Source organism: Histoplasma capsulatum (assembly GCF_000150115.1).
Source record: "Histoplasma capsulatum G186AR genomic scaffold supercont2.2, whole genome shotgun sequence".
Taxonomy (NCBI): Eukaryota; Fungi; Ascomycota; class Eurotiomycetes; order Onygenales; family Ajellomycetaceae; genus Histoplasma; species Histoplasma capsulatum.
The window spans coordinates 76,007-98,761 of record NW_025544802.1 but is presented as its reverse complement, the minus strand read 5'-3'; the positions used below and the strand labels follow the sequence as shown (position 1 = coordinate 98,761).

The following is a 22,755-nucleotide window of genomic DNA, read 5'->3' as shown; positions in this document are numbered from 1 at the left end:
TAGAATGAAATAAAATCAAAAGAGTGACTCAAGGCTGCAATCCACTGCGCCAGATGTACTTGCCGACCCAAATATATATATAGATATATAGATAGATAGATATTTAGTAGATAGATAGTTGTTATTATTTCCATTCCCATTTCTTTTCTTTTCTTTTTGTAGCCTGCTATGCTTGGTAATAACAGTATAATAGTAAGTTGTTGAGTGAGGAATGGGAGTATGTGCTCCATTGTGAGTGGGGTTTTTTCTATCTTTCTTTTTTTCTTTTTAATCGGTTTCCATGGCTGCATGGATTGATTGTTAACTGAATAATGGATTAATAGATATGCATACATTGATGGATAGTTAGTCAGATGAGCTAGAAGGATCATGCAAGAGTATGATGTTATCCCGATGAAGATTGGCTGTTCGCGACGTGGGTATATATTAGTGAGTGTTTTTTCTTTCATTTTTGTCTTAGAAAGAATGAAGCTGTAGCCTCCAATCATATTCTAGAAGTACAGTACATATAGATCCATTTCCTCCTTCATGTATAACGTAATAAAGAAGTATTTCATTCCTCAATCAACCCCGTAGCCCTTCCCTTCCCTAACCGCCATCTTTTCTCCCTCCAGCTTTGCCTTCCCAACTCCCACCCTCGACCCCCTTCCTCCTTGTATCGGCCCCCTCCACAAACCCGCCACTGTCTCCACAGCCCGCTCAACAACTACCCGCACCCGGTCCCTCAACACCGCAGACCCGCACTCCACCTCCAGTGTCTCCAGCCACACACGCGCCACATGCTTGTCGACCCGGATCTCCAGACCTGGCACGGGAATGCCGAGACTGTAAAGCCGCTCTAGCTCCGCAGATTCGAGCTCGTACAGGTCTTCGGCAGTGAGGTCTTCGGGCGATGGTGTTGGCGTGGATGAGGGAGAGAGGGACGGGGAGGGTGCGGTAATTGTCGTGCCCGAAACGGTTGAGGTGGAGACTGCGCTGGTGGCGTCTGGATCTGGTTTTAAGAGGGTTGATGCTACTGCTGCTGTTGTTCTTGGTGTCGAGGTGCCATTTTTGTTAAGTGTTGAGGAGGTGGTGGGGGGGGTGGTGGCCGCGGCGAAGGAGGTTTGCTTGATCTTTGGCTTTTCGATGGGCGCGATGTTGGGCCCGAATTGCGCTTCGAGCAGCATGCAGAGGCGCGCGAGGCGTTCTTCTGGTGTTAGGTTGGAGTGTGGGTTTGGTAAGGTGAGGGGTGGGGTGTGCGAGTGCAGGTGCCGGTGTTGTTTGCTTGAGCCTGTTGAAAGAGTAATCAAAATTAGAATACGACGAATAACACAAAGGGGAGTTTTAGTTGTATGCATTCATACGTTTTACAGAAGCTGGGCTGGTCTCCACTGTAAGTAACACGGCCATGACTGCATCGGCAATCCCATCGTTCATCATATTCCCTTCCCACTCGACAATCACCTCTCGCGTTCGTGGAGTGTAGAGGATAGTAACGCAGCCCATCACTAGATACGCCAGTGTTTCTTCCGTCGAAATTTCCTCATCTACTTTCTCATCTTCTTTCTTTACATCGATACTCTCCCCGTCAAAACCGTTGGTCTCCAGGTCTTCGGCCTTTGGGCGATCGGGACGGATTTCCTCAACAGCGCCAAAGGTCCCCTCCAACGCCCATCGGATCAATTCAATGCTGGCCGTGTTGAGCGTGATGTGCTGTTTGCAAGTGACGGTCGTGGTAGCCAGGCCAGCATATTCCCTGAGATCTTCAGGCGCCATCAGGGATAACTTGAATCCGTGTTGCACGAGAACGCCGTTCAGGAGTCGTGACTCCTTATGGTCAGAAGGTGGTACGGTCTCTGCAAGCCGCCCGACGACTTTGGCAACCTTGTCGACTTGGAAGGGTATTCGGACTTCCTCGCAGTTTGCTGGCGTATATACTTTGACTTTGACGGTTTTGTCCGTGTTTAAACTTAGCAGTTTGGATTTAAGGCGCATCATTTGGTTTTTTTCTCCGTGGACAAGGATCTTTGGTGAACTGTCAGTAAAATCAAGTATGGGAACTAAGTTTCCAGGAAGGGCAGAAAACAAACTCACCACAACAGGGGCGCCAACTTCTTCAATAAACGCGCGGTTTTCCATTCCATCGACGTGGGCTGCAAAACTTATTTCATCCACGCTGCATCGCCTCGGAATCATGACCTTTTGCTCATCGTCATCTCCAGTGGCCATTCTCCTAGCCGGCCCAACAGCATTCCTGCCGCTCATCACTGCCGGAATTTGCTCTGGCTCATTTAGGATCTGTTTGCCCATAGTACCCTCAACACTATAGCCAGTCATAATTACACCGTTTCGTTCGTTTGGCGCCCACCGTTCCAGAAGTTCCCGGCTAGTGCCTGTTTGCAGCATACCAGGAGAGGCAAGCATGACGCATCCGCCCACATCATCAAAGCGCTCAATACTCCTCACACTGCGCACGAACCGGAAATCCCACGGTCCTGCGCTGATGCTCTTGTCCCCGGAGGCTTCAGCCTCTGCCATCCGTTGGCGGAAAAGGCGCTTGATATTTTCGTTCATGGCTCCAATGTATGTCTGATAAACAACCATACATCTCCGTGCAATGTTTCCGATATAGTAGATAGGTATCTTCTGCAACTCGGGATGACGACTCCAGTATTCGTCGAGAATTAATAAGAGCTCCTGTGCTCGTCCCAGGGCAAAAACTGGCATGAGAACCCGTCCTCCTCGGTTAAGAATTGATGTGATAGATTTAATAAGCGCTGCCTCTCGTTCCAAGCGAGGTGGGTTGGAAGATACGCCGAATGTGGATTCAGTGATGAGCACGTCAACTTTGACACCTTTTGGTGCTTCCGCTGATATAAGATGTCGGTCTTCTTCACGAGAGTAGTCACCCGTGAAGAGAATGTTAAGACCAGCGATTGAGATAAGAAACATGGCTGCACCAAGGACATGACCCGCAGGAAAGGGGGTAATACGAATGTTGTTGATAGTATGGGTGGTGTTGAAATCAATGGCTTCTATATGGGACAAGGTCGAGAGGTGGTCTTGTTCCGTGTAGAGAGTTGTGCGCTGATCGGAGGAAGATGACGTATTGCTAACCCGGACATTGTCCTGGATCAACCATTTGTAGATAGCTTTGGTAGCATGGGTCATAAAAACCCGGCCTCTGAAGTTGGTTTTGCTAAGGACATAGGGTAGACTGGCTGAGTGGTCCAGATGGAAACTGGTTTGCTCAAAAGCAATGGATTAGCTAGGTGTCTGGTTTTCGAGAACAGAAAATATAATGAAATACGCAGACTAATGGACAGGGGGTATGCGTGTAGACGCGCGATGCTAAGTCGAGCACAATACAAGAGATGGATAGAGAAAAACAAGCACATATGCAAGATGAGGACGGGGGATAATTTCATTTGTTTTCTCATATATACATATACATATACATATATATATGTATATATTCAGGATAAGGGAGAATGAAGAGGTAACAAAATTTGCGAGAGTAATTCTCCGAAAAGTGAAATAGAGAGCTCTTCGGTCCGTGCTGTTTTTGATACAGATTTTAATGATGCTTTTCATCTTTTCCAATCCAGAATATTTGCACCAAGATCAAAATCAAAGATACGAAAATACCAAAAAAAAAATCATTTGACGTACTGGCTTATAAGAAGGATATCGACAGTGCTTAGGTCAAAATCGTCGAAGAATGGGAGTGCAGCGAAACCATCTTTTGCCGGGTGCATTCCAGCGTCAAGCTATACAATTAGTATTGGCTGGACTGAAAAGCGATGCGGCACAACGAACAACGACATAATGACAATTGCTCACCATAACTGTCTTCCCCTTGTATTGAATGATATGACATGACCTCCCGACTTCATTTCCACCACCAAGATTGTAGAACAGGAGCTCGTCAGAAGGGTCAACAGGCTCATCACCGTCAACGGCGTGAAGAGAGGACGCCTTCCGTTTTGCTGCCATGATATATATTGAAATCTCTCAATCTTCTAGCTTTACAGACGCGACATCCGTCAAACTGTTTGATATTTTGTCATAAACCTATAACGTTTCGGCGCATGGAGAAGCGACGTTTGTGTACAGACCTATTCCTCTCATTAGAATGATGACATTTAAATATAATGCGTCATCAATGGGCAATTCGATTATGGTGTTATTGCTCCAGATCCGCTTCAAATATTTGGTCATCTCACTCGAATAATCGGGTTATTGTTCCTCTCTCTCGTCGTCTTGGGGGAGATCTCAATGGTTGAATTTCTTATGTCATCATATCATTCACGTGAGTGTCCATAAAACTTCGTTGCAAACAACCGCGACACAAAACATCCGACATCTGGAGCAACATCCAACTGGACGACGACGACGACGACAGGAGAAATATATATATGTATATTGGTCGCGGCTACCCGGCTATAGCGATATTTTCGCAGCTCACTCGTGTTCAACCTTTCGCAGAACTACTCTGAAATGATAGCGTTTCTACCACGTCTCTTGGCAGGGCGCATTGCTCTCCGTCTTCCCACCCTCCGCTAGCGATTTGATGCTTCAATCGCGAGCTTGATAGCTCCTCATATTACCATCCACCCAACTCCCACTCGGCATCTTTCGCCGTTCCATATTCGTCATGGCCCAAACACAGTCTCAGCAACAGTTTGCTTCACAGGCCTTCTCCCCGCCTGGTTCCACACCGTCCCCGTCTCCAGGAGCCCCTTCTTCGGCCAGCAGTGTCGCCCCCCCCCCAAAACGACAACGCCTCTCACCTTTACCCCAGACTCACTCTCCCTACTCGTCTCCAGGCTTTGGCACGTTACAGCTACCTCGGACAGGAAGTCCGGCCAACGGCAACCTCACCAACGGCACCTCCCCTCCAGCGATATCCGCTCCTCCACCTCCATCTTCAGGAACTATGGGACCTCCATCGAGACCCGTCGAGAAAGCCACCGATACAGCTGAGCTAACAGATGTTTTGGCTTCGTCTGGCATCGATGTGAGAGAAGAAGAGGAATATTTGACCCATGCTTATGGGCAGGCTCCTCCTGCCCCAAAACCACCCCCGCGCATCCAAACGAACTTCAACAACTCCTCCCCCTCCCAACCATCCGCCGGTATAGTCTCCGCAGGAACTAGTTTCCTAGGCTCAGTGGTGCAGAAGCCAACGCCTACGCAGGGTACGTTTTCCACTAGTAGGCCGACTCCTGCGGAACCCGCCGCTGCTGAGGACGAAAAGCTACGTCAAGATACTGCAGCAAGCAGACGTACGCAATACCCTCTACAGTCATCTTTTCTGTTCACGGCAATGGTGGAAGATCGAATACAAAAGCGAGCCTACGACCTTGGTGTGCGAATGCCTGCGCAAGGCGTCTATCGTCCTTTCCCGGGGCGTGCTGCTGGCCCTGTCGAGGTCACAGGTCCAGATGGCTCTTCCGTGATACGAACCGGCAAAACTCTTTTGACCCAAAACGCTCCACTTGGCGATATATTGTCTCTAATTTCACTGGCATGCGAAGAGCGGCTTCGCTCGGTAATCGATCATTCTTACACAATAGCAAGCAATCGACGTGCCAATTCTCATGGTGCTGTTCCATTACAGTGGAGCGACGTGGCAGTCACATTAACTCCCCCAAGTAAAAGGGCAGATGGCCCACCGAATAGAGATGTGCTTGCTAGGTCATCAAATCCTGAACGTATGCAAATCGAGCCGCCTTGGGAACGTTTGATAACTTTTGAGCTAACCATCATGTCTTCTAGGTTCTCCACCTGATACCTCCCAGGCTGACGAACTATCAAGCAATAAACAGATTACAGCAGCCCATATCGTAGCGAAACGGAGTCGCAGTTTGATCGAGAAGGATATGTCGAGTGAAGAACTACGGGCTCGTAAACGAGTCAGAAGGAACGCCGACACGACCCTAAACGGTGATTCCAGCAAGATGGGTTCGGTTGGAGTCGCCACTGCTGGCGCTGCCACACCGACTACTCCAGCCACTGAGCGTGCTCTAGATGACCGCAAAACCACCAAAAAAGACTTAAAAAAGGTCGACTCTAAAGTCACGGAAGCCGTACAACATCAGCAGTCCGTTGAAACGGCTCGGATGGCCACGAACAGTCTGACATCGGGCGTCAGATTTGGCGGGAAAAAGAAAACCTACAGCTGGCTAACCACCGGATCTACCACAACGTCGCGGAGTGGTTTTTCCACACCGCCGAGGTCAAGTTCTGCTGCTACCGTTCCAGGCACGTCTGCTGCGAAGCCTAGTGCTGGTGGCGTTGGAGGAACTAGTAAACCAGTGAGTAAAAAGATGGGAGACTGGCGAGAGGATGATAAGGAACGCGGGGCCGGGATCCAGATTAGGGATATCCTTTTTGTGTTGGAGATCGACGGCAAGGGCTCGAAGCATCTACAGAAGGCTTATTCGAAGGAATCGAAGGAGGATGTCGATAAGACTTCGCGGTAGTAAATCTCTAAACCTTCACCGTATATATTAAGGATAGCCACTTGGAGAACAACGAGATCCAGGGGGGATCGGCGTCTTGGTTTTCCCATTCTAACTTCATTATCCTGGTTGTTTTGTTTTCTTTTTCCATTCTGTGCATGGGTTATAGTTACTACTGATCAGCTATTCTATCTATATCATTTGCGTCTGCATAGGTGCATAAGTACTTGTTTCTGCACTTGACGTCTTTGAATTTATTATTCCCAAAACATCAACAAGAACATTTGATATTATTTGATCCTTCCGTTTACTTCTTCGACGGCTTTCATCTGCGCGGCACGCATAGCTGATGTACAGTACCTAAATACGAATGAAATAATTCTGTCTGCTATTATTAGTTGCCTTTCGGAGGGTTAATGGCGCTAGCTGCTCTATTGTCATTCTATCCTCTTCCCAACGCCGTTGTCAGGAAATCATTTTTCAAATTAATGTTGTGGTATGTAGTTCTCTGTAATAGTCTGCACAAGGAGTTTAACCAACTTAACGCTTTTGCGCGAACAATCAAGTCCAATTTGCTAATTTGAGATGCACCAGTCTTACTTTTGCTTCATTGTGCGACTCCTTTCTATTCGCCTGTCTTTTCTGTAATGATTCCTCGCGAGGAATCTCAACCTCCTCCTCTCCTTGTTTCTTTTCGCCTGCTGGCGGAATTTTAGGCTCAGTGAAGAGCCAGACGCTTGCTTGACAGTCTTTTACATAACATTTGTTAATTCAGTCTTATTTCTTTGTGGACTGCAAATTTTATTTTTAAAATGTTTAATTTCTCTTTTTAAATCATTTTGACATTTCATTAATTTACCCAACTTTGATTGTCTCTTTCCAGCCATTGATTCGACAGTAGCTAACTAACAGACAGGTTATCCCGCATGAAAACATGGCGTCCTTGCCCATGTTTCTCTACTATCTGGCACCAGACGATAAATCGTTCGCCGTTGGCGTTGGTGCTGTTGCTCGTGGAGCTTCCTACAATGTACCAACATGCTGCATATTCTGAAATTTGCCGTCAATTCAAGGGGAAAAAAAATGGCAACAAAGATGGAGACAATGCCACCCAATTTGGGACACCTGTATGATGCATATTATTGCGTTTGATATATTAATATCAGACCACTTTGCGTCTCTTGGTGACATTTGGACGCTTGATTCATTTCCACACATGCAAATCTTAAGCGGACCTATCGATGATATATATCTTTAAAGCTATAGCTATATAAAGCTACAGCTATTTCTTTCAGAATCCCAAGGAGCAGATGACAAAAAGAAGAAGCAAAAATGATATTCAACCCTCACCTGATGGCCCTGGCTATTGTCCCAGGCCTTGTATCAGCAACTCCAGCTCCAACTTCTGGAGCTATCTTTCTGTGAGTAACTCCCACCCAATACCCTTTTCCATCTCATTCTGGTTGTCAGAGCAAAGACGAGGGGAAGCCAGAAATGAGGATAAGGAAAATAGAGAAGGAGATCATCAACAACATATAACACCCCAAATGCAGGCAACGCACCCCGACCGTCCAACCAGGTGAACTCATAACAGACGCCGTCGCCCGTCTCAATCTACCCACCCAGCATCGTCTGAATGGAACTACAGCTACTACCTCCCCCGCCTGTGCATTCAGACATAATTATAACTCCTCTGCCTCCGAGCTCTCCGCCCCTCTCGCATACGTCAACCCAGCCCTCTTCAGGGTGGGACAAGGAACCAGCAACAGCAGCGCTCACTCCAACAGCACGGATCTCTGCGGCACTTCCATTATTGTTATCAATCCCCTTTTGACCAAGGTGGTAGCTGCTACGGTCGCAGGCAGTTGTGGGAACTGCTCAATGTATGATGTTGAGCTTTCGAGGGCGGCATGGCAAGATTTAGCAGGAGCAGGAGCAGGAGCAGGGGCATTGGGGGGAGACGGAGGGGAGTGGGGAGGGGCAATGGGGAATCAGAGGGATTGAAACTGGGGTCTGTGTGGAGCGTTGTGCAAGAGAGGATAGGCGTTTCTGTTCAGTGGTAGGTGATTTAGTTTCTTAATTGCTCTTTTTCGTCTCCTGGAGTGCTGCGATATTTTATATCGGAGTGTCAATTCAATCAACTAACGAACAATATAAAAACTACTTTGCCCCGTCCCAGGATAATTCTGGCGCATCCCTCAGGGCCACAGCGACAACTTAATGATAGTCAGAATCCAAATCTGAATACCACCCAGCGGCCGAATAAAGGCAAGGGACGTGTTCCCATCTTCCCTGGAATTGGCCAAGTGCGAATGTGGGCATCGCTTTAAGAAATGTGGCAGAGGAATGAGGGGAGGTTGCTGGGCTATTTATTTGAGATTTTGGATTTGCTTGTCACTATGTTACCTTAATCATCTGTTGTATTATTGGTTTTGTCATTATTGTCGATTATTTATTTGGCTTTCCCCTGGAATTTATGGATTTGTGCTTTTCTTTCGCCCTCTCCCCATTGTGTTCGAAGTAGGTTACCATAGATAGAAAGCTCAAAAACAAGTCTTGCGTCTCATTCTTATTCTTATACTTTTTATTTCATTTGCTCTATAAGGGAACTGGAATTTATCCAGGGGTGGTAAATCAGGCATCACTCATAACCATCACTCATGAAGCAGTTATTAGAAATTTTGGTCTACGCAACTCTTGAAGTTGTTGTTTGTGATACTCGCGTCTATGAAGTAGGTAAATATACTGTACAGACAAGATGAAAAACCAGAACCAATCACTCAGCGTGATAAAATAGCAGAAGCATGCTACAAGGAGTCGGATGGATATGATGTGAAGATATGGGAATCACTCTCTATCCATCCCCTTCCCTCCTTCCGTCTCTCTTTCGTCCTAGCCATTCAGGTTCCTCATGTCATCAATAGGTGCACAGAGGCTAGCAACAATAATAGCATAATTAAACATTCAAGCATGGCATGGACGATTACCATAACTATATCTTCAGCTTGTCGTACATCTACATGGCTCAAAAAGAGAGTTCTGACAATGCCCAACAAAAGGGAATATATATATATATATATATAACAGTTGCAGAAATTGGAAAAACAAAACATAAGTCTAGGTACAAGAAACGACATATGTTATATATAGCTGATTCCCCATGAAAGGGACTTCACGTAGTAATAAACAAACATCCGGTCCATCCTCCGGACTTCCATTACGCATCACCCTCCAACCACCAGCCGGTTGCCCCTTTAAAGAGAAATAGGATAAATCCTCATACTAAACCAACCTAGCCAAGTCGAAAAGGAGCAATAACTAATTAATACCCTTCCAAGAATGCCCGCCATTCTGTTGCTCATCTCATCTGTTCTATGTCCTTGCTGTATTTGATGTTCCAACATGTTAATAATGTTGGGCAGAGGCGTGAAGTGTTGTGTGTTGTGTGTTGTGTGTTGTGGGTTTAAAACACCCATATTAGGCACGGCAGAGCACAAAACATAAGACGGGCGGGTGGATAAGCAGGCAAAGAAAAACATTCATCACTTCATGAACACTCATATGGAATACTATGTGAAATCCACACATAGATAAAAAATACCAAATCATTCACTAATATACCCTGGTCCCTATAAAAAAAGAGTAAAAAAAGAGAAATAAGAGTTGGGAGAGAGGAAGACAATTAGGTAGACAACATCGTCTATTTCGAAGCCGACACTGTTGTTGCGGCAAGGTCTTTACGGATCTGCTGCCCGATCCTCAGCGCCTCGGTACCGTCATCGATGATCGATTCCTTGAACCAGGGGTGTTTGAGCGCTTGTTTTGCCGTGATGCGCGATTTGGGATCATAGACGAAGATGCGGCGGAGGAGGTCGAGGAAGTGTTTGTTGAAAGGAGTCGTCGCTGGAATGAATTCCTGGGAGGGAGGTGATGTTAGTATCGAGTTTAAAATTAACAATCGGTATCAAAAAGGAACTGGTGAAGGGTTGGGTAATGGCGTACATGGAGCTGTTTCATGGCACGGACGTATTTCCTTGATGCTTTCGACGTTTCGACATTGGGGTAGTCCAGTCTGTTCCGGTTGAAGTATCTGGTTTTCCAGTTAGGCAATTACATACCAAGGGAGAAACAAAAGAAAAGGAAAAGGGGGAGTGGGGGAAAAGGAAGGAGAGAAGGGGAACAGGGAAACATACTTAGATGCTGCATTGACACTCCCACCACGACCCTGCATAACCTGTTTGACGAGTTTCGCATCGAGCTTCCCCCCACAGACACTCTCCATCATGGCCAGATGTTCGAGGTTATCATGAGTTTGGAAGAGGGCGTCACCTGTGTAAAATTCCACAAGGATACAGCCGATGCTCCAGATATCACAGGGAAAACTCCAGCCTAGGTTCAGGATGATTTCCGGTGCCCGGTAATGACGCGTCGAGACGATGGACGAGTGGTACTCGTCGTTAAAAGTTGCGGATCCGAAGTCGATTAGCCGGATTTCGCTGTCCAGGAGAACACGCCGTTGTCGGGCGTTTCGACAGGAGGTATGAGAAGCTGATGGGACAGGTCTGTTGTATGTGAAGGTTTGGTAGGCATTGCTGACTAGGAGGATATTTTCGGGCTTTAGATCTGTGTGGACCAGGTTGAGATCGTGGAGGAAGGCAACGCTGGTAAAGAGCTGTCGAGCAAAGCTCTGAATATGACTACTTGGAAATGGCACGAATCCGTTACCCTTGAGGAAATCGAAGACACTCGAACCAAGGAGATCTGTCACGATGCAGATATGATTTCGAAAGTCAAAGCAATCCCGGAGATGGATGCATTTGTTGCGATTAGCTCTATCGTTACAGGCCAGCGTGGAGAGCACCCGCAGTTCGATCCGAGAGGCCTCTCTATATTTCTGCACTGCCCGGATAATCTTGACGGCACAGCGTATCTTCTTTTGTCTGTCATATGCCTCCACCACCTTTCCGAAGGTCCCTTGACCGAGTAGTTTGATAATGGAATCTTATGCCACTTAGTAAAATATTTCACCAAAGTCGATAAGGGAAGAGGCACTCACATCTCTCTGTCAAATCAGTGTTTGGGGTGACAATGTAGTGTCCATCATCATCGTCCACCTTCTGGTTTTTAGAATGGTACTGTTCAGATCTGTTAGCTATGGCTGGCGAAGTTGATTTATAACGGAGAGGGGGGATGGTATACATCTCGGATTACTGGCACAGGCACCTCTTTAGCCTTTATGGGAGGTTTTGGAGGGGGTATATAACTGATAAATGCATCTCCAGAAACCTCCAACTCCCTCCGTTTCTGTTCATCACGAGCAGATTTACGAGTCACCACCCGCTTCCGCTTCTGGCCAATGGCAGCAGTGTCTTCTAAATAAATATTGGTTGACGGGTCACTACCGTGGGAGCCCATTGATGTTGGGGCAGTCGTGTGCAGCGAGGCCGTTCGATCCGTAGAGACGGAGGTGCCTGACGAATCTTCGCCGTATTGCTGTGGGTGAATGGAGAACGTGGGCCGGTCATAGTATGACATATCAATTGCGGTTTCCATGCCGGTCCGTCTTCGTTTGGTTGCAGGGGCGGCGTGGGAGGTGCCGTTGATGTCGTTGATGCCGGACGCGATGCCAGACCGCGCAGCGGTATGTGAGAGTGGAAAATTTTGGCGTGTGGAGGTAGGATTGTTTTCCTGACTGTTCACGTTGTCTGGATGGACATCGTCGTCATCGTCGTCGATGACTATTATTTCTTTCGGCACCCCATTCTTGTAGAATTCGGCCCAGTCTGGTTTTCTCCTCCGGCTTTGGGCAGTAGGTAGTATAGCAGAAGATGACGGCAGCGTCTGGTGGGGCGCCATGTTGGCCTGGTAATGGTTTATGGAGGAGGTGGAGATGGGTTTTGGCGGCGCAAGGAGAGGGAGAGTTTCACTATTAGGCTGGGAGGAGGTTTCAGTGGTGTTCGTAGGATAAACGTAGGAATTGGCCGGGTTGTGATATGGCTGGTGCGGGTACGCATAGTGGGTGTGACGCGATGGGTGAGTGGCGGTGACAGTCGAAGGGGTCGACATCATCCGTTATGAGAAATAGTTATATCTAATGGCAGCTGGAATAACCAGCGGGCGAAGAAAAGGCCAAGAGAAATAGAACCTCCTTTTGTATTGGCTTTTCGAAGGGGCCCAAGGGAGCAAAAATTCGAATGGAAAAAGATAGAGAAAATCACTCTTGATGGCCACCGAGCAAAGGGCAAAAAGGAGAGGCACTCCAAGAGTGAGGGCTAAGAGCGAGCCATGGACATCGGCGTGAGAATCATCCAGAATTAACAGCAACGAAAGGTAGGTGGAAGACAGATATAAGATGGACGGATGCTGGCGGATAGGGAAATAATGAGGGTATCGTGACAGGGAAATGGTGGTGAGGTTGAGGTGAGGTTGAGGAGAAGGGGGTGGTAGTGGCAGTGGTCGGGGGGGGGGGGGCCTCTATATTTGGCTTCTCCAGCCGGGAAGCTGAGGAGCAGAGGCGAGCCAGACAGAGCAGGCTGGGCCAGAGAAGAGCAAATACGAGCAGACTGGTGCAAGGGGTCTGAGAGATGAGGATGCCGGCGATGGAATGACACTCACGGACTGACACACTGGATGGCAGCGAGTCCGACTGAAGGCGAGGAAGAAATTTGTCGCAAGGGCTCGGGGGTGAGGCAGTGTGGAGGCTCCTAAGGTTAGGATAGACGTTGTTCCGTCCGAGCGCTGACTACTGCAGATACATCGGAGTAGCTGCGGTGTTCAGGACATACAGCCCATCTCTACTGTGACGATAGCAGGTGTATAGCAGGTCATGTGGATCCAATCAAGGGTTGGGCTGTTTATGTCGATTCCAGCGAATACGGGGGACATTTTTCTGTGTGTGTCTCTCTGTGTGTGTCTGGTTGTGACCGCTGGGGCTTCCACCTGCGTGATCGTCAATGCTCAAGTTGGTCATATAAATATACCCAGTGAGGGCGGTAGAAGCGATGGCAACAAAGGCGAAAGCCTCATCCAGTCAAGCAATGTTATTATTCAGATGGATTTCGCCCTGCGGGAAAAACTGGCAAAGCCCACTAAATATTATTTATTGTTTCTGTGTGTTGTTTGATATCTTTCCCGATCACCTCTTCCCTGAATGTTAATACTAGTATTTTTATTATTTTGTGCAGAATACATTCAAATAACATAACCAGTTACCTTCTATCCAACAGGTGGCGTTAGGCTGTCGGGTCGTGTGTATAGGTTCTCAAGTTATTGCCGGAGCAACAACCTAGTATTCGTCTCCCAGTTACATATTAAACTCAGTATACTTGTTAACAACTCACTACGTATCAACATCCCGTACATCGTACGCACGCACAGTGCGGCATGGACAGCCATTTAATCCTATTAATTAATACACCCCTCAATTCGGGAGAAGGAAGTTCGACAAGCAGACTGGTCTGGGCTACCCTCCCTTGTATGCGGTCTCTCCATGGATTGAAGAACCCTATCAAACGGGATAGAGTTTCTCTCAAATGCCCCTTTGAGCCAAACGCCCCTCGCAAACAACCCAGCAATATCAAGTAGAGTATGCCTCACCCACGCGATGTGCCATCTTATGAAACCCTTCTGCGCTTCGCTCTGCAGGCCTGATAGGTAGCCAAAGGCAGATATCGATGATATAACAATAGAAGTAAGAACCATTTGGGCTGCCACTCTTCGATTTATGCAGTATGCTATATGCTACATTTTGTGGGCACACTAAATTCGTTTAGGGGATGCTTGTGGGAGAGAGCGCCGAGATAGTAGCATTTTCTTTTCTGCTCTGGTGTTCTTGACAACCTGTTTTGAATGCTTTACTCTACCCTCGCAGGTGCAGCCTGCAAAATGGTCATTGTTAGGATCGTGCTCAGGGTTCATGCCACCGTTCCCTTTTGATAGACTTAGCCGTTGCCTTTTGTCCCTGAGCAAGGCGAAGCGGTGGTGTTATTGGAGATCCCTCTTGAAGATGCCTCCTACTGTCTAATAGAGAGAGGAGAGTTCAGGCAGGGGAATCGGCCCGTTCGCGTTCAGATTCGCTGGCTGCGATCAATGAGGCCAAAATTCCTGAAACCTATTCACAACACGGAGCGTTGGTGCGGAACAACATAATCCCATGCCCTAACCTGAGAACGCTTCATCACAAGAGGGCGGTTTATATCTAGTACTAGTACAAGATAAAACCAACCCCAGGAGACGTACCGCGTTCTGAGATACAAATTCGTCTCAGCTTGAGTTTATGGCGGGTTCTTTGAGGTTGGCCAGTTCGATGACAAAGTCCTACTTATGCTTTTTCCGCTGTTCCCATCTCAACAACTCTTGACTGCAACCTCTCAAAGCTGCTCTTTGTTGGGACTTAACATATGAACCGTTTGACTCACGGTATCATCATAAGAGACACAGCCACACCTCGTTATAACCCCGTACCTTCCAGATCACCGCCATGCTCAGCACATCCATTTCAAATCCTCTCAGATCTCCACCTTGAAAAGCCCCCTGCATACTCCTTCTTCGACATTCCTGCGCGGGCGCCACACCTCGCACTCCCAGGCGACGTGGGGAACGCCTGTGATTCAGGCTTCTTCGTCTTCATTGAGACCCAGCTTCAGAACTTTAAGACGGTCTACTTCCTCCTGGGTAATCATGAGCCGTATCATTCTAGCTGGAAGGAAGTCCGGCAGAAGGCTGATGAGTTTGCGGCACTGGTGAAGCAAAGGTTGTTGTTCGGGGTCCGAGTCTAGGATAGGAGAGTTTGTATTCCTAGATCGTGCACGATTTGGTCTCTGTGATAAGATAACCGTGCTGGGATGCACATTTTACACCTATATCACATCCGAGCAGGAGACAGATGTCAGTTTTGGGCTCAACGACTTCTACTGCATTGATGGGTGGACAGTGGCGGACCACAACACTTCGCATACGGTGGAGCTAGTGTGGCTGAATGAGCGAGTTGCTGCCCTTTCGACATCTGAATCTGATAGGAAGATTGTGGTGTTCACACAGCATATCCCCATTACCGATGATTCGCGGGCGGTCGACCCAGTGCATGTAAGGAGCACAATTATCTTAGGGTTCTCTAGTGATTTGAGCGGGGAGGCGTGTTGGAAGAATCCGAACGTGTTGTGTTTGTGAGCCTTGGGGCATATCCATTTTAATTTTGATTTTGTAGTTGAGGAAGCGAAACGGCAAAGTAAAGCGAGTGCTTAGCAACCAGCGGGGATATTATTCTAAGCAGTCTCATGGTTTCAATGTTGAAAAGGTGGTGGATGTCTCGTCGTATGCTTTGCTTCAAACAAAAGGCCATGAATGGAGCTTTGATCTAGTTACTCGTAACTATCTCCAAGGGATAATTTATGATCGATTTGCTAATTAATTAGACCGGGACCCCGCCAGAATGTGGTTACACCAATTTTAACTAATATCCGCGCATCTCGCCTGCTCCAAGTTGATACATCCTCGATACCAACACGGATTGCCTATTTTGGCTCATTCGTGAGCGGGATCGGTCCAAGTTGCGTAAGCATGTCGACTATAGCCACAGCATCAAGGGTACCCTGAATCTTCTTGTCACATGTGGGACGCAGGCCAACCAGGGATACATATGGAAGATTCGCTGGATTAATAGTGCTGATAGTTACCAGTCCAGGAGGCACGTAGGCAGACTATAATAGTTCCACAAGATCCCGATCAACAAGAGCATTTTCCGGCCGGAAATTTGAACCCCGGTCAAGTGTACGCGCACCAATTAGGAAGCCTTTATACGAGGATAAGCACAGCCACGGGTCAACCGTTTAAAATCCCAACATGCATTCGTGTTCTATGTACCTCTGGATATGGCACACTGAAACTAGCATGGCATGGCTTCTCAGAATCTTTCTGTTTCCTCTTGGTGAAACCTTGATTGCCTCAGTGTCTCGACTCCTTGATGCAAGCGGCGTACCGAGCGTGCTATGGGGCTTTACTAGTATCCTTTGACTGTCTACATGGTACCTTCCCCCAGCCATTTATGCAGTAGGTCTCTGTTCCCGCACAGCTTCAATGGGACAACGACTAACTAACCTTCTGCACAGAAAACCGCCTTCGCAGTACCTGACAAAAAGACCCCAAAAGCCGAACAGATCCTGGGCCGCGCTGGCTTAGATATCTGCACAGACCAGGACTGCGTCGTGATTACAATAAAATCCCGACCGCCGCTGGTCAGCCACTTCAACCTTGAAACTGAGGACATCCATATTTCGCTCCATCCGCAGTCACAAATCCTTCCAAACATAACTGATATCACACAGATTAGCCATCAGATCATCTCTGCGTCAGATCAGAGCCTCCTCGAGTCAAAAATAGGATACGGCAGGGACTCATTTTTACCCGAGCATCACCATGTCCGTGTTCCCTCCACCATATGTTTTGTGGCCTGCCTTTCGAACTTTGCACGGCTGGCACGATAATGTGACTTTCAGTGTCCCCACGATCTCCATCATATGGCGTGGGCATCTTATATGATACAACATATCTACCCTCGCGGGTATGTTGATCTCGATTCTCTGTAGAGAGTCTTCAAGGATTTCATGATCGACGGGCTTTTCAAGAATAGTGCTTCCTTGTCTGTTGCTGCGAGGAAGAAGTTGATCGCGTTTGATATTTGATGATACCAACTTTGTACGCTGATTTTCTTTGCTAGTTGTATTGAAATGTTATTCTCCGAAGTCGAATATATCTTAATTAACAATAGGATGCTAGCAATGCATAATGGGTAAATAGAGATTGGATACGAAGCCGCTAGATTCGCCATGCGATAATGCTGATATTTTTTCGTGGGGAAGGCAGGGAATCGGAACTGGCTGGATCAGCTGGGATTACTCGCAGAGAGACGCGGACAGAAGAGGAACGTAAGAAGGTGAAAAAGGACACGCCGTACAATTGTCAGCGTCAGTTTTATTTATCTCCATTATGAACGGAACAGCAGAGGGAGCTCTATAGTTCCAAGATGGAACATCTATGTGATTATTGCAATCAGTTATATCAAGAAACATGCATGTCTAAGGCGCTGACTTGGGATAAAACCAGGGAAAGAGAAGGGGAAAAAATACCCAATATAGAAATGAGAGGATAGAAGACCAAATAGTGACTTTAAGAAAAGTTTTTTGTAATCAAAGAGGAAGATCATATACCCCTGTTGAATTCAACCTCACCGTTTTTGCCACCACGGCCCCAGAACTCCTCTTCCAGCGACCGCGCACTAACCGCTTGTCGTTGCGGGAATGCGCCAAGCGCGAACGGCAAAGCACAGAGGGAGGTTGTTAAGATCAACCCTGAAGAAAGAATAGAAATTAGTCAAATATCCATTATACTTATATACCACGGTAGAGAGAGCGTGTAAAAGAGAAAGAGCCTACCCAGGTTAACAGGCATCACAAGTCGAGGTCGCGCTTTCAGCCAATGGGTTTTCTGCAGCCGTACGAGAATCAAGGGGGGAATAGCCATGACTGGAGTCGCATTGAGCACTCGGCTGATCGCCGTTTCCCCCACCGCTAACGTGGCAGCCCTTTTGCTCTTCCCCAGACTCTGCACCTCCAATTCTCCGTCAACTTCTCGCTTCGCTTTCTCCTCGTCGCATAGGACTGGGTAGATGTCGATTCCTTTGCGGATTTCCTCGCTGCGCATTAGGAATACATTCAGTGCGCCAGCACTGGCGACGGCTGCGAAGGGAACTAGGCGACCCAGGATCAATTTCGTATTGGGAGACACTCGCCTTAGACGGGGGACCATGGCGTTCAGCCCCAGCGCGACGGAGCAGGAGGCAGAGACGGCCATGAGGTATGATTTTGCCATAGTGGAGTAGGAGAGAGGAGTGGACTTGTTTGCGTTGGCATTATTGATGGCGACATTTAGAGACTGGTTGGCAATTTGCCAGAGCACGATGCCTCTTGTCTACTTTCTTTAGTGAGCTGGTTGGACCGGTATTAAAAAGGGGGATGGGAGAGTGGAGACATACACCGAGGCCGGGGGTGAGCATTCCCGCAGTCACAATCAAGTTGGACAGAACGAAGCATGACATGCGAAAGGGGAGAAAGACTGGTTCACCGGTATCTAGATAGGGATTTGGTCATTAAAATACTGAATCCCTGTTATTGCAAATTGACTTAGAGCAAAGGGAGTAATTGGCAGCATACCAGGGTGCAAAGTTGAATCGATGATTCTTTTCGCCCACCACAACTCCGGTGTCATCGATGGTACATGGCCAGCTTTATACGAGGCGACGAGGCCTTTGGCCTTATCCAGACCAGCAGAGGAGACAAAGAGCGTCCTGGATACAATATTGGCAGGGATTAGTGAATGCCGAAAATGGAATAATAGAAAAGTTTTCGTCTCGCAATCCGAATCGGAAGGTTTAGGATGAGCGTGAAAGAAGCCTACCTGGGGTCTGAGATTTCCGCAGCCTGCTTGACTCTACCCCAGTACGTACTCAGATCATGCCTGGATGTAGGGAGATCTCGATTGCCGGATATCGAGGCTGACATGGTTGTAGCAAGGAGCGAGGACTGCGCAATGCGCAAGAGAGAAAAACAATGGCGAGAGCAATTGCACAAATGAGATTGACCAAGGTTGAGAAACAGAGGTGGAAGAGAGAACTAGAGCTCTTGCCACAGAAAAGAGAGACGGCGAGGCTGCATCCGGCTGTCTCGAGACATGGCAAACCTTTAAGAAGACAGAGAGCCGTTTATCTCAGCGAATTTGCCAGGCGGTGAACGCTCAAGTTGTGCCACAAAGGAAATAAACTTGTTACATTTCCACCAATCCGCGTGGGTCGATAGCGCATGGAATCGTAATTGATATTCAAGCGTCCATGATTTTTTGACGGCAATTTTTTTTTTTTTTTCGAGCTACAGAGGATACATGCTCGGGCTGTCTTATGCGATTAGGGTTTCGGGTTAATTGCACCAGCCAACATTCTAAGGGTGTTTACAGATCTGTAAAGAGCGGACTAAATGGTCAGGAATGATAGAACTTCCAGACTTACCAGGCAACTTGCCATTGTCCGCTATATCTTTTATTTTGACTTCCGGATGACAACGTAAGGGCTCGGATTTGTGATATCTTATTATCTTATTATTATCTTCTTACCCGTCCGTATCAATATCCATACACAAAACTTGCATTGAAGTGGGGTACCAGGGGTAGGTAACTAAAGGTTGTTATCTGCTGTATTATGCTGGAAGCCGGTGTTCGTTATTGAGATAGATGTATGGTAGGGCCCGTTCAGACTGACTCCATGAGATATCATTCCGAACAGGATAACTTGGCCGGATGTTGGGATCCGTGAGTGTTCTTACTGGCTTCTTCCGTCATGCGGGGCCAATTAGCTGAGAGAGGATCGTTGAATCCTGGTTCAACCTGCATCTCAGGCGCCGGAGCGGCCATCTACGGTTTGTGTTCCCTTGACGTAGGGGATCAGGGTTTCAATTGGGTCGCTGGAGTGAGACCCAAGTGTCATAGGAGGGCGGATCCTGTGACATCAAGACTAGCAGGCCGATGCTAGGATGATGGCAGGAGGGATTGCCATGTAGAATCTCAAACCAATGCCAGAAAGTCTATGCTTGGGATTCTTTGAACTAGTAACATGATTCCAGGTGAATTCTTTTTGCAGGGTATCTGTACTCCATACTGTGTACAGCGGAGGTCATAAGTATTGGCAACCCCCACTACTTTTCTACCACAAGAAGGCACAAAGCTTGTGGTGGGGTTGCCAATATTTATGGCCGAGCACTGCAATAATCTACTATTAGAAAGAGTCCCTGCACAAGCTAGAAATTTATAGTTAGTTGACTTACTAACTAGTTATAGTTAGTTAACTATTAAATGCTAGGTAACTCGTGACCAGGACTTGATTTGTTTGAGCTCCCACATTGAGTTTTCCATTTATATTTCTAGTGTGCGAGGACTTATTTTTCCACGCCTTCATACTCATAAGTCACGAGTGATTCATTGAATATGGCTGAAACGTCTGCGACCTTCTAGAAATTCAAATAGAAATACCAATACCATGCATGACCTTCATCGGTAGTAATCATTGGGTGGGACAATTCCTGCGTAAGTTGACAACCAAGTCTGAAAGCAACCACAAATCTTTTTTGGAGGTTGGCCATCTCATATGTAAACATGTATACAGATCTGTAGTTAGTCTTTAGTTACGAGCATCTTTGGGTACCTCCTGGTATCCTTGGCAATTTAACATATCTAGGATAACGACATTGCAGAGACGGGGAGGTATGACCCTCAAAATATTTGAGATAAGTGGAGCAGCTTGATATCTGAAGCAGTGTTGTAGCCAAGCAGCTCTCATGAGACAGAAGTATTTGGGCTTTGGTGTTGAATAGTAAAAAAAAAAACTACTTAAAACCTATGGTAGCCACGAGTAACTAGCCACTTAATAAAGTTACTAGTTCGCTGAGCCGCATGGTCATTTTATTTTTTACTTCTACTTCCAACACTCCTCTTGACACGACATTATATACGACGAATTATAGCTGGTAGAATATCTATAGCCAAATTTCTAACAGAATAACTGTCGACACTAATTTCTATCCCAACTGCCACCTAACTCGGAAATAATAAGCTAGTGCCCACTCTGACAGATATCTTAGCCATTGCACACACCCCGCCTGCTGGCCCAATGTCCCGTCATGCCAGGGTGGAGGAGGTCTCGGATTCCGATCCAGATGATATGGATCCCGCCGACTTCGACCCCGCCAACTTGCCTGCGAATTCTATTATATCCCCTGCCAATATTCCCTCAGCGACTACATCAAGGCTGTCCCCGCAGGCCCAAACCTCAGCCCCTGCGCAATCCTACCCTCCCCAAATCGACAACAGAGATATCCCCCGCTACTATCAGTGCCTATATCCCATATATTTCGACAAAACTCGTTCTCGCGCCGAGGGAAGGAAGGTCAATAAGAAGTTGGCTGTAGAGAATCCACTTGCCCGAGATATCTTGGATGCTGTACAGGTGCTAGGACTACGCGTCGGGATTTTGGAGCCGGAGAAGTTACACCCGAAAGATTGGGCAAATCCAGGCCGAGTTAGGGTACAGTTAAAGACCGATGATGGCACACCAGTAACTGATATTGTCAAAAACAGTATGTTACTTTAGTTCACCATCCCATCGCCCACTTCAGCGTAAGTATCGGATCTAATCCTCCTTGAATTTCGTGCAGAACATCACCTTTATATCAAAGTGGCGCAATATCTCCACGAACATCCAACCACGGAAGAATCCCCTTTTCGTCTACGTATCCGCGGGCTTTCTGTACCAGAAAAACCCATACCACCCCCTGCCGCGCCGCGGGGCTGGAAGCTTGGAACTATCCTGCCATTCCATTCGCCGGCACTCACGGGCGGAGGTGTGAGTGATAATCCTTTTAAGGAAGCGATGTTGGAAATGCAACAGCAAGGATTAGGTGGAGATATGCCAATTATGCCTGGGAGCGTCCCCGAACCCAAAAAGAAGAAGGAAAAGAAGAAGGCAAAGGCTTGATTCTTTGACCGAGTTGAGCAGGGGCGCAAGGTATTATAATCTGGAGTGTTAGAAGTACGAATTAGCAGATCAGGGGCAATGGGGGACTTTTACCCAATGGACGGAGTTTTTTAAACGCCTGGTTGGGTATATTTGAATGGTGATGGACATTCTGCTCCCATCCAAATCATCATCTACCGGCACCTTATCGTGGGTGAAGGAGTGCTGCATATGCGAAAGAGTACTGTTTGTCTCGGACTTTCTTAAGTGATGTCCACCCCTTCTACTTGTTCGAAACAAAGAGTTCATTAAGATATGAAACGTGCTTCAGTCTCTAGAACGGTACAAATCCTACGTTTCCAGTCCATCTGTCTAGCACATGAGAAGAGCAATGGCAATACCTTTTGTAGACATTTTGCTTGGGGCTTTTTTGGCAGGTGTGCAATAATACAATAAATAGAGGGCTCTAACAAGCAATCAGAGTAAACACGATAGACGTTAGGAGTATTCATGTTTTAGTCAAATATATTTTTGTTCCTAATTCCCCTCGTTTCCATGGGTCCTGACGGTGGCGTGTGCTTCGTGGTGCTGTTTTTGAGTCATTAAGAATAGGTGCTCGTAGTTCTCGCAACCCCAGATAGACCCCACTCCGTGGCTCTGGACTCAGACTCCTTGCAAGCACCCGAGTCACTTCAGAATATTTTGTACAAGCAGTTGACCTTTTCCATTTTCCCTTGTCTATACAACTGGTTTTGGATC

General features: G+C 47.2%; 7 protein-coding genes across 7 annotated transcripts; 4 read left to right on the top strand and 3 right to left on the bottom strand.

Moving 5' to 3' along the window:
• Nucleotides 1–345: 345 nt before the first annotated feature.
• HCBG_01246 (endoribonuclease ysh1) lies at nucleotides 346–3,975 on the bottom strand (the record flags this gene model as incomplete). The annotated part of the gene is made up of 6 exons (XM_045428296.1): nucleotides 346–404; nucleotides 677–1,270; nucleotides 1,344–2,004; nucleotides 2,074–3,220; nucleotides 3,652–3,749; nucleotides 3,823–3,975. The coding sequence occupies 6 exons, from the start codon at nucleotides 3,973–3,975 to the stop codon at nucleotides 346–348; spliced, it is 2,712 nt and encodes a 903-aa protein (XP_045290082.1).
• Nucleotides 3,976–4,386: 411 nt separating this feature from the next.
• On the top strand, nucleotides 4,387–6,467 carry HCBG_01245 (uncharacterized protein; the record flags this gene model as incomplete). The annotated part of the gene is made up of 2 exons (XM_045428295.1): nucleotides 4,387–5,696; nucleotides 5,761–6,467. 2 exons carry the CDS (start codon nucleotides 4,637–4,639, stop codon nucleotides 6,465–6,467), a joined length of 1,767 nt encoding a protein of 588 aa, XP_045290081.1.
• A 1,311-nt stretch (nucleotides 6,468–7,778) lies between these two features.
• HCBG_01244 (uncharacterized protein) lies at nucleotides 7,779–8,450 on the top strand (the record flags this gene model as incomplete). Its single annotated transcript, XM_045428294.1, has 2 exons — nucleotides 7,779–7,867; nucleotides 8,000–8,450. The coding sequence occupies 2 exons, from the start codon at nucleotides 7,779–7,781 to the stop codon at nucleotides 8,448–8,450; spliced, it is 540 nt and encodes a 179-aa protein (XP_045290080.1).
• Nucleotides 8,451–9,512: 1,062 nt separating this feature from the next.
• On the bottom strand, nucleotides 9,513–12,512 carry HCBG_01243 (protein kinase; the record flags this gene model as incomplete). The annotated part of the gene is made up of 5 exons (XM_045428293.1): nucleotides 9,513–10,362; nucleotides 10,449–10,536; nucleotides 10,640–11,447; nucleotides 11,503–11,581; nucleotides 11,646–12,512. The coding sequence occupies 5 exons, from the start codon at nucleotides 12,510–12,512 to the stop codon at nucleotides 10,147–10,149; spliced, it is 2,058 nt and encodes a 685-aa protein (XP_045290079.1).
• Nucleotides 12,513–14,845: 2,333 nt separating this feature from the next.
• HCBG_01242 (serine/threonine phosphatase) lies at nucleotides 14,846–16,927 on the top strand (the record flags this gene model as incomplete). The annotated part of the gene is made up of 5 exons (XM_045428292.1): nucleotides 14,846–15,187; nucleotides 15,324–15,530; nucleotides 15,652–15,758; nucleotides 16,140–16,371; nucleotides 16,553–16,927. 5 exons carry the CDS (start codon nucleotides 14,846–14,848, stop codon nucleotides 16,925–16,927), a joined length of 1,263 nt encoding a protein of 420 aa, XP_045290078.1.
• A 251-nt stretch (nucleotides 16,928–17,178) lies between these two features.
• On the bottom strand, nucleotides 17,179–19,134 carry HCBG_01241 (uncharacterized protein; the record flags this gene model as incomplete). The annotated part of the gene is made up of 7 exons (XM_045428291.1): nucleotides 17,179–17,316; nucleotides 17,398–17,475; nucleotides 17,570–17,791; nucleotides 17,876–18,410; nucleotides 18,475–18,569; nucleotides 18,653–18,786; nucleotides 18,897–19,134. The coding sequence occupies 5 exons, from the start codon at nucleotides 18,998–19,000 to the stop codon at nucleotides 17,643–17,645; spliced, it is 1,017 nt and encodes a 338-aa protein (XP_045290077.1).
• Nucleotides 19,135–21,153: 2,019 nt separating this feature from the next.
• Nucleotides 21,154–22,017, top strand: HCBG_01240 (signal recognition particle SEC65 subunit; the record flags this gene model as incomplete). The annotated part of the gene is made up of 2 exons (XM_045428290.1): nucleotides 21,154–21,619; nucleotides 21,698–22,017. 2 exons carry the CDS (start codon nucleotides 21,154–21,156, stop codon nucleotides 22,015–22,017), a joined length of 786 nt encoding a protein of 261 aa, XP_045290076.1.
• Between the last annotated feature and the right edge of the window lie 738 nt (nucleotides 22,018–22,755).